Here is a 14,824-nt window from a genome sequence, read left to right as displayed (position 1 = left end):
GCCCGTTTTGTTTATCGTTCGTACGACAACTCCGAGCATCCCTGTTTTTTTTTTTTTTTTTTGGTATTTATCTGGATTCGCAGAGACAGAGCTGGCTCGCGGCGCAGGTTTCCGGACAATTAAAGTGATATTTGCCCGTTTCTTGTTTTCGTGCAACGACCGGATCCGTTGTGTTTATCAAGCGTACGGCGACACCGGCCTCTGTTTTTTGGTATTTATCTGGATTCGCAGAGATGAAGCTCGCTCGCGACGTGCAGCTGCGGCGGTTCCAGAGCAACAGAAGGGAAATGGCACTTTAGTGGAAGAGTGGCTTTTCTTATAATTGACGGTCGATAAGATGGTGCTGAATTAATCTTGAAACACTACTACCTTCGATCTGTTGTTTAATTATCTGGCTTGAAAAACGAAATGTGTAAGCCACGGATTTAATACTATTTTTGAAAGCGCGGAGGGAAATAAAATGAATAAAAACATGGAAACATGAAACGAGTGAAAGAGGTATTCGATATCAAAGTTTAAAACGCGTTGGCCTCTGGTATATTCGTAACGAAGCAATAAACTGCACCATGCGCAATTGCCGATAGAAATTCCTAAGCACCTGCTACATACAAATTGGGGAAGTGTAAACGATCGAAGCTACTCTGGCTTGGCACAGCAACGATCTCTGACCAGGTGGCATTCCCGCTGTATTTTCGCGCGCCGGCCATCAGCGTCTCTTTGATCTCGGCGTGAAAACTCTATTCCGGTCTGCGGCCGGGTATCGGTGTAACCAGTCCGCGACTACGCTACTTCCAGATTGCGGAATTTTCGCGCCGACGACCGGAGTTTACCACAACAAAGGGGACCCGGTGGCGATCGCGAGACTAATGGAAATTGAGCGACATCGATGGGTGCTTTGACCCTCGTGGCGCACGGCAAACAAACACGTACCTGCCGTTCATGGCACGACCGGCTCCGAGCTGAAAAAGGGCGCATTGTTTCCGCCGTTCGAATGATAAGCTGACAAATCGAGTCGAACACGCCGACTACCCTTTGCCTCTGGCGGCCGCTGACGTTGGCATCGAGAGACGAGGGGGGGGGGGGTGGCACAAATTTCCCATTCCCGCGGTATAATTGATCTGGATTAAACGCGAATGGCCGGCTCCAGAATCTCTCTATTAATTTACGTAGAAATTGACCTTCGCGCGCATCCCGAGCCGGAGCCAGCTGGTACGCGCCCCGACAAAAAGCCGGGCGCGGAGGGTGACGGGGACGCGGCACTGGTGGGCCAACGAAAATCGATAGCGAGCTGCGCGAATGGCAAAAGCTTTTACGCTATCCTGATAAATTCGACGGTAATGACAGAGACCGGGAGCGGTTCTGCCGGCTAGCCGCGAATCGTCGAAACCGTTTTCCCGGGGCATCAGCTGTTCGGGAAACCTTGGCCTGTCAAGCGGCTGGAATTCGCAGGCGGATGGAATCGACATTCAATATACGCAGTATCAAATCCGCGCAAACAGGCGGTCAGAGGGACGGGTGGTGCAGACGGGGAGGCGGGACCGAGAAAAACTAGCGACAGGCGGAGGGGTGGTGAATCTAGGGAGAATTAGAGACGGAAGGCTGGTGTGCGTAGTGTGGTGAGGCCGGAGAAAGTTCAAGGCTGAAGGCATCGATTCTCGTCGACGAGAGGCAGACAGAGAGCGGGAGAAATGCGCGTTGGAGGAAAAGAGAGAGAGAGAGAGTGTGAGAGAGCGAGGGGCCGGGGAGAACGGGCCGGAACACGGACAGAGATTTTGCGGGCAAACAAATCGGAGCAAGAGGATTAAAGTGAGATGCGAACTAGAAAACCGAGAAAAACAAGAAAAACAGAAAGACAAGGAAAAAAAACCGAGGAAGACGAACGCGATGGAAACAGAACAGAGACACGAGTGCTGTCGATGTGTCGGGGTGGATCGAGTGTTGCCTTATTGCCATTTTTTTTCCACCCAGAAGTCGATGCACGAACTAGAAGATGCTCGACGGTGTGAGTTGGCCCGCGCTCGTGTAGTTGGGTCTGGAATGAAGAGGCTGCCGCTCGGATCAATACCAACTGCCTCTATTCTTTACTTGTGTATGCACGCAGCGTAGTTTCATCGCGAGACGTGCATACAGGCCCGGCAGTAGTGGCAACAGCAGCGCAGCAGGCAGGCAGACAGGCACACACGTGTAAACAGGCGAATGTGCGGAAAATACGTGTACGCGTTGCACGGTGGTGTTTCGCGACTGTAACCACCGAGGGAATCAGCGTCGGGTTTAGCAATACGTATGTAGTACCTAATCGTCTTTGCGGCGGAGCGCGTCTGACCAAGCACGGGCTCGACTACTGTGGCCGCGCGTGGCCAGGCCGACTCGCACGGCTGCTTCCACTTGTTGGTCGATACCGATCATTATCGTCGTATTATCGCCATATTAGCGTTGCAATTTAACGGTCCGTCGGCTCCAAGTTACTCGAATTTGCTGATTTACAGCTGAGCCTCGACCAGCGTCGAGCGTAGATTTTGGGGGCTGAATGGATCCTAATTTCGCGTTTGACCTAAACCAGCCGTGGAACTTCGCGTGACCGGTCCCCCCCTCCCGCTGCAGATTCAAATCTCCAATTTGTTTTACGTCCATTCCACACCTATTAGCACGCCGTCACGAACGCTCACGGCTGGCTCACGCAAATTTCTTATTCCCCGGCTAAGTGATGCCCGAAGCCGTGAGAATATTTACGCGAGGGTGAATGATGCTCGGCTACACCCCGGCCATGCAGATTACACGGATTTATTGGCTTCCAGAGCGATCGGGCGATCTTTATAATTCACGGAATTTAATATTGCCACTGCGCGCCGGGATTACAAGGCGCGCTACTTGACTGGAAGAATTTTCTCACGCGTCGAGTGACACCGTGGAAGGTATTGCCTGCATTAATCGGAGCTTCACGACCCCATCGACTGCTTGATAGATTCTGCAGGGATCGTTGGTCATATATCATAAGGGAAACGTCGGGCGGCGGAGAACTCGCGCGTTAATACGACGCGCATATATCGTCGGGCGTTATTAGGAACGACACTTGTCAGATAGTCAGACGTGCGGCGGAGCCGTGACACGTCCTTTCATCGGGCTCCCGCGCCAGACGGCCAACGAACGCCCGTCGGGGAGACCTTCTTTCTCCGCGTTTAATGCGAATATTTTTCAGCGCGATAGGAAGCTCAATTTTACGTTTAAAAGATTCAACGTCTACTCCGCACCAATATGTACCCGGCTACTCGCTTGCCACTCCATTCTCCAACTGGGATTTACGGGGTCAGTCCACTGTGAAGTCGTGAAAAATTGACATTTTTTTAGGATTTATTTTTTAGTAAACCGGAATGTCCAACGTAAATAATGTTTTGTCTACTTATTAATATACTTATCGACAGTATAAAAAAAAATTATTTTAAATTTTAACAGTTTTTTGAAAATGTATATCGCATTGATGTGAGCGCCTTGAGAAAGCGATGCAGTGCTGGTGCAGGTGATTCCGGGAGAACGACGCATTTGAAACAAGAAATTCAAAGTGTGTTGTAATCATTACGAGTGTGGTTATCACCGGAACCAGGATTATTTCTACTGATAAAAAATTAACAAAATGGCGGAGGTTTGAAGTTTAAGTGTCGAAATACGGTGAATTTTTCAATCATTTACCCTGTAAAAAGTATGAAATGATTAATCCAAAAAGGTTTCCGTGGTCCCGGCCATAGCCACTGATGTTCTGAATAACGTGTAAAAATTTCAGGCTGATTGGTCTAATAGTTTTTTCGCAATCACCTGCACCAGTTAAAAAAAATATGTTGTTTTCAGATAATTGCGTTTTAAAACAAATTAAAAAATTCTTTTAATTTTTTTGTATAATATAAGAGTAGCTTAATAAATACCAAAAAGATTTATTGCATTATGTGGTGTATCTACGGAGAAAAAAATCTTTAAAAACAGCTTAATTTTTCAAACCGTCACAGTGGACCGACCCCTTAACATTCGCCAACGACTGGCATCCGGCGCTCCAGCATATTTAAGCGATAAATTTCATCGTCGATCCACCGCGCGAGCCTCGATTTCCCCTAAAAGCCGCGTCTCCCCCGGAATTCCTGTTCCTGAATTTTTGCCGCGCGTCGGGCGTGTCCGACATCCCCTAACTTCATTATGCGCGCGACGGATCGCCGGCCCGCGCCGTTCAAATGTAATTCATTCGATCGCCGAGCAGAAGTGGCTCGCTCGAATTTGCCCGCGGCGTAGGCGGCGCTCGGGAAATCTAATTTCGATCTGCATCACGTTACCCATTCATCGACCGACGACGCCAATAAATAATGAATCGGCAACAATGCGCGGGCGTTAACCGTCGACGTGTCCATGAAACGATGTGTCGCTCACAGACGACTAATTCCACTCACCGCTTTTCACTCGCGTTACACCTGTGCGGAACTGAAAATTACGCAAATCGACCTTCCGACGAAGCGGACATCACGAGTCCACGGTAAAGTTGTTGGAACATCGGGGCTTCTCCTGAGAAATTACACGTCTTGTCAGAAGACAGTGGACCTGCCGTGAAGCTCGCCCGAGCACAGGGATGTTACGCGTAACAGGACGAATCTCGCGTCCCACGGGCTTGGCAGGGATTTGTAACGATCAACAGTGATAGCGGAAAATTGAATTCCGCCGGATTTATTAATATTTGCACAGTCGCGCGACTCATTCTTCAGCGGCGGCGGTTTCGAGCGGAAAAACCGCCGTCGTTGTTTTATTCCGCCGACCGTTTTTCGCGCGGAAAATGGAGAGAAAGAATGTCCGTTCGCGGCGAGTGTGACGCGTCTCCATAACCGAATAAGAAACAAGTACGGGACTGATGAATCTTGCTTTATCGAAGCTCCCGATTCGTAGAACCGCGCGCATAAAAGCGGAGAACGTGTGCTTATTTTTAGAGGGAGGAATGTAAATCGAGAGGGGCGGTTGCTTTGATACGGCGCGTCTCTATAAATCGCTGCGCGATAGAGGACGGATCGACTAAATCGTTCAATGTCGTTCGCCGCGCGAGGATTCCCTTAGTGATCCCTCGCAGCGCCACGTTCTCCCACGAACAATAGCTGTGAAACGTCCGTCTCGCGAGTACCTAATCCCATTGAAATCTGGAATTGTTTTCGTCCGAGCATATAATTCCCGCGATTTATTAAATTCTCGAATTTATGAATTCTGGGAAGGTATTTTCGCTGGAATAATGAGCTGCGTAATTTCACCGCGGAATTTGCTCACCCACCGGTCTGCATATAAATAACCTTTGATATATCAAAGGTAGAGTCTGTGTACGTACCATGAAAAAACCGAGCGCGATTCGAGTGGCCGTATTGAAATAAATTAATTCCGTGTGACACGGAATTCCGCACAATTAAACGTTTTGCTCTCTAAGCGTGCGGTGTTTTGCAGCAGCACTTGGCGCACACTGCCTACTCTACGAAGGCCGCGGGGCATTTAAAAGAAAGCACGTTAAAATCAGAGCTTGTTGCTTCGCAGGGAATAAGGCCGTCTGTCCACGAAGCGTCGCGTCATAGACGCGTACGCGTAGAGATCAATCGTACGCCAAGCGTCTTGATAAATGCACATCGATGCGTCGTACGATTGTTCTCTACGCGTCTTCGTGGACAGACGGCCTAAGTCACAGGTAAATATTATTGCCTCGAATTCAAGTCTCGTTTTATCGCCCGTGGATCAACTACCTCGCTGGAAAAACATGCATATGGCAAAAAGTTCGGCGATCTTTAATCTCCCTGTGACATATTCAAGCTGTAGAAGGCGATACAAGATAGTGGTGACTACGATTCGAGGAATCCTATTGAAATTCACTTCGAAGGCGGGCGATCATTGACACCGGGAGATTAGAGGGGCGGAATTCGACGAATGCGGGGGTAGGCAATGCGTGGAACGCGGAAAAATCCTCGAGATATCGAGCGCGGTATGAAAGGGATGCTTAGGAAAATGTTCAATGATTTCCATGCGGCAGAAAATATCCCGGGTCTCCGTGTGGCCGAGCGCGCATTATACGCGTCAAAATGATGTACCCATTCGCCGGCGAAATTCTCGAATATCCGCCGCCTCTCTGGCGCACGTATCTAAATATTGATAAATCGAGGGCGATAGAGGTGGAGTTGACACGGGGATCTTGAACGCGACGGGAAATCGACGCGGTGATATTCGTTCCGACGAGAGACACGCTTACTTCTGTTCTCCTGTTTAAAGACACCTCTGCTTCAACCTTCAACTTGAACCTTACCGACAGGCATTCCTCGAGATCTCACTGCACACCCAAAGCAGTACTTCTCTCATTCCAAGCTTCAGATTTTATCCATCCTCCTATTCGTTTCGGGAGGAAAGAGATATCCTTCTCTTATTCAGTGACTGTTCTATCAACTGAATTATTCAATGATCTATTTGGAAGAATGCAGGGTAGAGCTGAGGCCGTCGTGAATCGAAATCGGATGGTAATATAATATTCTAGAGTGCCGAATTGGGTGATAAGATAATACGCGACAATCACCTGTCAAGTTTCACAGATTCCTTTACCCGAATTGTCGCCCGTGGCCCTCTGTCCATTCTACCAATTGCGATGTAACGAAATCGACGTTGTTCTAAATGCGAAGATAACTGACGAACGTAGCAGATCCGTTAACTTCGTCCCATTATAGGCGCACGTGCACGTAACACAGCAGATATAAATAAATTAATTCTGCGCGTAATCGTGGAACATTCACCACTGACCCCGCCATTCCATTGCGTTTTATCAGGCTCGTTAGCGATGGATTAATCATCCGATAACCGGATCACGATTCTTGAATGCAAGCACATTTAACGCTCTCATCCGTGATCCCTCTGCAGCTGGAATAGCGACGGGGGAGAGCAGCGAAACGATCCGGCGACTTCTTCGCTTCGAGTTGCTTTTTTTTTTTAAACATCGCGATATTCGAAAGTTATTTTCTACTAGCTCGGAAGGAGACCCGTTCATCGGACGGAAATGAGGCGGAACGCCTTTTCCAATTACCATGGTTCGACGACGGAGCCCGTGGAAGTTTCGCGGAGTTCAATCTAACTGCCGATGGGGGAGACGAGTGGAAAAGAGCGCGCCCCGGACGACCATTTTTTCACCGCAATAATACCATACCGCGCGAGCACAATTATCGGGAGATTTCATTTTATGCCTGGAATGCTGCGAGCAGTAAACTCGTTATATCCGATTCGCTGTGAATACAATCGGAAAGCCGCGCAGTCGCGTTTCTGTTCGATAAACAAGCACGCCTCGGCTTGGCCGTATTTTATTTTTTTAACAATAACGACCTGTAGTACCTCTGGGTACTTGTGCCAATTTTCCGCGGACGGCTCGGATCGAAATTCATCGAGCCTACTGTGAAAGGTATAATCGACCTTTTATAACGCGAAAAATTTCGATATGGATCTCTATAGACAACTATAACGGGCCTGTAGTACCTCTGTAGGTCATCAAAGGTCGGAACCATTCGATTTACTAAAATCCCATTCACCGATGACTTTCGAATGGTTCGCGAATCGCGCATCTGTTACGTCATTCTCCCGCGTGGAAAATGGAGACGAGCACGGGGTGCTTTCATAAATCGCAGCTCGCGATCGCGCTGACTATACTACTACAAGCTAGATCACAGAATAATGGCATAAGGTGTAGAAAGAGCTACTTACATTTTCTTCCACGGTCTTCTTTATCTTTACTCCAGCTTCTACGACGGTTTTCCCGGCTTTATTCACGGCGCTGTACAAAAATCCGCCCAGGGACTTGGCACCCTCCAAGGCCTTCGTAGAGACTGCACAAGAGAGACGAGGGATAATGAGAACGAATGATACGCTATCCAGGTATCTGGAATTTAATGGGGAGGGAGGGGAGGGGTCGCGGAAGAACGTCAGAGCCGGGCAGAATCGCGAAAAGTAGCTTTTCCCCGTGGAACACGGTGGAACAACCCAAATACGTCACTCGGATCCCTCGCTGGGGGGATCTTTCCTAGGGATCCCGCCAATTTATCAGGGCCGCCCGACAAAATCTAACCGCCCCAGCAGCGAGGGAAATTTCGCCCACCCTACCTCCTGGCCGGGGAACGGCTGATCGTTTCGCGTTCCCCGATCGCCGAGCGGAATTGGTAAGAGACACAGAAGCACGGGACGCGACCGTGCCGTTCTTGCGATTCTTCGCCTCTCGTTTCTTCGTTCCGCGAAACAGAATTCTCCCCCGGCATAGCCGAGATGCTCGGGGCGGGGTACAGAGGAGCGTGCATGCTCGGGGATGGTTTATGAAATGGGGGAAGCTTAAAATTGCACCTCTTCTGGCAAGCCCAGCGCGAGATTTCCTTTCGTCAAGCCTGCACGTCGTGCATCCCAGTTGCCACCTGACGGAATAGCTGACGGTACGCAGGATCATATTACCTTAATCTTCGCGTCGCTGTAGGGGGATGTCAGAGCGAGAAGGGGTGGAGGTTTTTAATAAATCGTCGAGCCCAGCCGAGCGATATTTGGACGGGCCTATCTCGGCGGTGGGTGGCCTGACGCCGCGAGGGTTTAGTATATGTATGACACTCGGTAAACGGGACAGTTGTTTTAGGACCGAAACAGCCGTTCGAACTGTCGAAGAAATCAACTCGCGAAGGAGCTGGCTGAGCGTCAATACGCACGAGCCATGGGATAGTGGTGTGCCACGGTAACTCGCTCCTCGACGTAAACCGAGGCCAATTTAATCAACCAAATTGAGCCACTTCGATTCGCATGGCTTCATCTCCCTCTTCTCGGCCGTCCTATCCACCTTACTCTCTCTCTCTCTCTCTCTCTATCTATCTCTCAGATCGGACTAGCGGACGCATAGGGAAATTCTAGATCGGCACAACAACCGCATTCCCACAATTTCGACAGCGCTACGGTGGCTACGCTCATGTTCTGACTGACAGACGGCGGGAATAAAACACAGAGGGTCCCGGTGGTCACCGTTGAACTTTGATCGCCGCTGGCACGCCACCAAACGGCGCCAAACAGGTGCCAAATATCGTACGGGCCCTCGTGTAAATGTTTTTCGGCCGCAATTTGTTACCCCCCGACAAGGCCGGACCCCCTCCGTGAAATTTACCGCCGCCGCGTACGCGCGCGGAATAATAAGAAATATTGCGACCCGGCGCACTGTAACCTCCGATTTATCGACGGCAAATCGATAAAACGCGGCAGCCAGTGCACCCACCCGGCGTGGCTTGAGGTCTACTTCTGGAATGGACCTGAAATTGGATTCGCCTGCGATATCGAGGGGAGCCCCGGTACGTTAATACGCACGACGACACTTTGCAGTTTTATCGGTGCACGTGCTCTTCGAGGAGACGACGTTGCACGACCACCATTTGCCTCGTAACGAAATCGTCCCCCGAGATTTCGCCCGCGGATGACGACGCCGAATAGGTTTAAGGCGGAAACGAGTGACGGCTCCGCGAGGGAGAAACTTTCCCCGAACGAAATCCTGTCGGCGAACGGAAGAATGCGAGGGGGAAGTCGTTCGATCGCGGAAACCCGGCCGCGGGAATGTGACGAGCAATCTGACGCAATGCTACTCGACTGCGCTTTCGAGCGAGTGGCAGCTCGTAGAGAGCTGCCGCGAGAGCGGAGAGACACGTGAAGGATGACGATACAGCGTGGCATAATCGGTTCGCGATAACTCCCGTTCACGTCGGTCGCATTCGCCGACAGCGTGGACCACGTCAAGATCGTTCGCGAGAAGGGACTGGCGCTGATCGATTCCGGAGATTTCGTCCGAAATCGAATTCCAGGCGTTTTTTTCTTTTTGTGGAGTTCTCTACGAGTATGCGTGAAGATGATTTTCCTTGATGATGATTTTTAATCGACTTCAAAAACGAGGGGGTTGTAGATTCGACCCGTATGTATTTTTTTTTTATGTTTGGCCCCGCATAACTCCGCAGCATATGGATACTTTTATTCGGGCGCTGCCCCGGTGGTCCCATCCTACACTGCATCAATATTGGGTCAATACTTTGCCAGTACTGGTTAATTCAAACTTCGCCTCATTACGTAATTTGCGTTTCATGTATTCTCGCAGTTTAGAGTATTTTCGCGCGTTCAGTTGCAGATCCCTTATAACGAATGTGAGATATCCTTATTCTCACTTTTTTTCAATTTCGCTTATTTTTGGAATCGTGCGTTGCTAGCAAACGGTTCTTTTTTTACGAGCAGCTCTTTGTGTAGGCTTACCAAATATTCTCTTAAATAAATGTAGTTATATAACTTAAATAACTAAAAAGTAAAGAATTTAGAAAAATTAAAATCGACTTAAAAGAAAATAAAAATGCACTAAAAACTGCAAAATAATTTTTTCCCTTATTTAATATACGACTCTCAATTTTTTAAGTCGGCGTCAGATTTACAGAGTGCAAATAATGAGGCGCCGGCATAAAAGAAATGAGAATCGTAGATTAAATATTTATTATTTACTTTTTAATGCATTTTTATTTCTTTGAAGTCGGTTTTAATATTTTTTAAATTTCAGCTGGAAATGTAATAATCGCTGAAGTATTCCCTCTACTAACTATCCACCCTCTTCCCCGGAGACGTAATCACACGAAATGATTCTTTCCAGTTTTCTCGAGGCTACAAAATATAGAAGTCAGGCTAACGATCCTAACAGTGGTCTGCGATAACTACCCCTTATTACTGAACGACTACCCTTATCTTCTTACATTCCCTTCGAACTCTCATTTAACCTGCTCGTACTTTTACGTGGCCCATTACTACATTCGCTAGTATAATAATCTACTTAGTTGTTAACCACTAAAATTCCTACTTTAATATTTCATCTATGCGCAGTAGTAAAAAAATACCTCGAGTTAAAATGATCCTCTCATTCAGGAAAAACGTAAACAATACATGGCGCGTCGGCTTGCACCTCTGCTATTTAAGCCTCGTACTTCTATCGCGCTGCATAGAAACTCGAGGCTCTTACAGAATAACGCAGGCCAGGTGCTCCGCAAGGAAGCCCTCGATCCTCTCGGTGGCGCGGGGAAATGTACATGCATCCCGGTGGGTAGCGAAATGCAACGGTAAATAAGGTTAGCAGTTTCTTCCGACCTTCCCGCCCCCGAAATGATTTAATAATCCCACGTACAGCCTTTATCCGGATCGTAGAAATAGATTTAGCGTTTGTCTGCCAGCCGGAGAAATCCACTCCAGGCTCCTTCTTCCTGCGCCATCGTCTTCGATTTATTACCAGGGAGCCGGTGCTCCCGGCGACGGTGCATTGAACTTCGAGGACGACAGCCGAGGCGGAAAATCTCCGAAGCATTCTTGTGAAAAGCGAGTGCACACGGGGAGAGAGGAGGGCCGTAATAGGAGTAGGTATTTGTTGTTCTCCAACGACCTCGGGACTGCTCAGGAAGCTCTCCCCGCGATCAGGTTAAGCGGAAGGGCTTTCAGCCGGAAAAGTGGGAATACGATACAGGAATTTAGCGATTCTCAAATCTCGATCACCCCGTTCACTTTCGCCCGCGGTGTACAAAGATCCGATCCGCGGAGTCAAAGAACCCTCGGGGGCTCATAAACTTCCCCGTGTCGTCGAACCCCGGGGGAGGAGGCTGTCTTCCGGGACGTCGGTCAAAGAGCCCCGGGACCTCGCCGAGGACGACAGAGGATAGGTATACCCACGGATCACCCCAAGACCCGGGTAACGAGGGCGAAGTTCTTTTCTTTCGTTCCTTCGTTCCACCCACGATATTGTGGAATCCCCTTTGCGGTCTACCCTCGGTTTCCACCCCCTTGGATTTCGTATATACGCGGGCGACTGAATAGCCGTGACCAGCCGACAAAATAGCCGCGGAAAAGTGAGCAACGAGACTTCCTAGCTCCGGGGCCCCGTAATTAATTCCGATGTCAAGCGCCAGCCCCGTTCGCCGGCGGACGTCGATTGGCTCGTTTGCATCTTCGATCTGGCCACTAAACTCTGCGGTAATCTCTTAAGACAGAGCGCAAAGAGGATTCAGACGCCACGGTGTAAATTAAGCCCCTGCGATTCTTCGTTAGGTACATCGACGACGCGACGGGGAAAAGTCTTCACCTCGGAGATGGGAATAAATTCTTACAGCGGTGCCGCCAGTGAAATGGCGTGATCGATCCTCGGGGATGAAGAAATGTTCGGTGAATACCGCTTCCCAGTCTGCTCCTTTTATTTCTTCCGGCCAGGACACTTCGCGACGAGGGACGTGCATTTTCAGAAATTTTATTCGCAGTAAAAGGGAGCAGCACCGCGAAGCAATGTATCGCTGGATAGTTAAACCTCCGAGCGACTCGTTAGGCGCGACAGAATAAAGCTGAAGGAGGAGAGAAATGATCGCCGAGTACTTCGGTGCGCGTTTTGCAAGCTCGGCTCCGATGCCTAAGATTGTAGTGGGTACCCACGGCGGTCAATGTCGAGTCTGGTGTAATGAAAATCGGCGCGCGGGGAATTAAAAGAATTCCACGGGAAACTGCGAGGAACGGCCACGCAACACCGAAGAGTGGCGTTGATTAAAACCGAGGCTCGGTCTCACCGACGGAATAATTAGTGCGTGCAATTAGGCGACGAGAGGGCCATTAAATTCGCGCGATTTAAGGGCTGTTTGTCAGAGGCCGACAGAATTTTCTCCGTCTCGGGATTAACGTTTCTTCGAAGATCTCGCTCAAGAATGCAGCCCCTCCATTATAGAGGAGGATCGATGGGGGCGAGTCCTAGAGGAGCTTGGCCTGATTAAAAACTCATGAAATTCCCCGAGAAACCTTTCAAACTCTTGGATATGCGCGCGGCGTCGTTAAAACGCTGGAATTCCAAATTTCACCGTGCAACCGGCGACCCTGCGAGTAATCGAACGCACGGCGCGTTTATAGTTTGATACGGTGTCTCGTAGCATTCTGGTATCAAAGTTATCTGCCATGGGTTTCTGCAATTCTATGCTTTCATGGTTTGAAAGCTACTTGCGGGGCCGAAGTCAGGTTGTGCGTGTCGCTGGTATCTGCTTATCACCTACCTCAGTATTGTCAGGCGTTCCTCAGAGCTCGCATCTTGGTCCTTTACTTTTTAACCTTTTTATAAATGATCTATCGAGTATTTTCGAACATAGCCATTTTTTACTATACGCGGATGATTTAAAGATCTTTAAAAGAATATCCTTTAACGAGGACTGGTCACGGTTTACAGATGGACCTTGTAAATTTTGAGAGATGGTGTGCGAATAACCACATGACCCTAAACCTCTCGAAATGTTATTTAATGAGATCATCTCGAAGAATCTGCCCCGTATCTTTTGACTATAAACTTTGCGACGCGATCTTAACTCACGTCTCTGAATTTTTCGATCTAGGTGTTTATTTCACACCGCTGCTAAACTATTCAAAACATTGTCTGCGCATTGCTAGTGAATCTACTAAGGCACTTGGTTTTTTGAAACGCTGTTCGGCAGACTTCAGGGATCCGCGTACTCTTAAATTACTATTTTGCACACTTGTTAGACCTCGCCTGGAGTACGCATCGGTTATTTGGTCGCCACGCTATGTAAGATATAAATTAATGTTAGAGAGGGTGCAACATAAATTTCTGCGTTTCGTTGCGTACAAATCTGGACGTAAGATGTCGTATAACGATCACGAGTACACGCCCGTCTTGAAGTTGCTTAACTTGAAATCACTTGAAAGTAGGAGGGTGCGCATTGACTTTCTGTTCGTGTTCAAGTTGATTAATGGAATGACAAAATGTCCTCGACTCCTTCGGTTAATTAATTTTTATGCCCCTACAAAATCTTTGCGGTTCAGACAATCCTTTTATCCATCGGTTTATAAGTTGAATCACGGTTTCTCAGACCCGATAAATCGTATTTGTAATGCTGCAAACGCTTTTGGCGATTCTCTTGATTTTTCGCGGAATCAACCTATTTCTTTAACAAGGCTCTTGATAAACTTATGTAAACTTATGTAACCTCGTTGTGTGTGAGTTTATAGTGTGTGAACCATTTACCTACTTTAAGTATTGTATGCTTTTTTGTATGCGCTGTGTATTGCTATTTCTTTTTTCTTTTTGTCTTTTTCTCTGTTTTTGCTCTTGTACACTAATGGGACTTTATCCCGTATATATAATAATAATAATAATAATAATAATATTTTCTGTTTAACGAGTAATAAGCCGAAATAATAATAATTAACCGAAAGGGTAGATCGAAAAAAAATGTAATCGGATTATGGTTTCGCGCGCGTGTCCCGGCGTGGAAAAATGATTTTAAAAAAAAGGGAGGAGAGTGAGAGAAAGACAGAGACAGCAGGTGGGAAACCGCGGAAAAAGTTTCGTTGGAGCGGCGCGGAACGGCATTCATTATATTCGGGTGGCATCAGTCAACCTAGATTCCCCGTTGAAACGCACTAGGTAAACCTTGACCCACCTTGAACACTAGTTGGAAAAATTTCGCGGAAGCACGGTCGGCTGTTCCCCGGGTGTTCCCCGCGAATAATTCCACGCGCGGCGAATGCGTACGCTTTAGAGACAGAGCACGCCGCCTCCAGCTAGCGCGTGGCGTCTGACTGACATTCGGGATTCGAATTTCACTGGCGGAATTCTCTGGTTTCCACTGGCCGTGCGTGTCCTCTTTGGCCGCGAAAAACACCGATAGCCTTGACCGTTCGTTAGGTCAGCGCGCCACGCTGCAAAACCGGCCCTCGGAAATTCCCGTGGCGAAAGGTGACCACGTAAGCTAATGCCGAGAAAAAGAAACGGGAGGAGAGA

At 48.5% G+C, this 14,824-nt stretch overlaps 1 protein-coding gene across 4 annotated transcripts in view; it reads right to left on the bottom strand.

The window, feature by feature from the left end:
* The window catches only part of Sap47 (Synapse-associated protein 47kD), a 65,566-nt gene that overhangs the window by 42,480 nt on the left and 8,262 nt on the right, over positions 1-14,824 (bottom strand). For all 4 annotated transcript variants that reach the window (XM_076820201.1, XM_076820199.1, XM_076820202.1 and 1 more), the window contains exon 4: positions 7,732-7,853. In XM_076820201.1, coding sequence (XP_076676316.1) covers positions 7,732-7,853 — 122 coding nt within the window. The remainder of the gene's footprint in view (positions 1-7,731; positions 7,854-14,824) is intronic.

Source organism: Andrena cerasifolii, chromosome 9, assembly GCF_050908995.1.
Source record: "Andrena cerasifolii isolate SP2316 chromosome 9, iyAndCera1_principal, whole genome shotgun sequence".
Taxonomy (NCBI): Eukaryota; Metazoa; Arthropoda; class Insecta; order Hymenoptera; family Andrenidae; genus Andrena; species Andrena cerasifolii.
The sequence above is the reverse complement of the archived record's forward strand: the minus strand, read 5'-3'. Positions and strand labels throughout refer to the sequence as shown.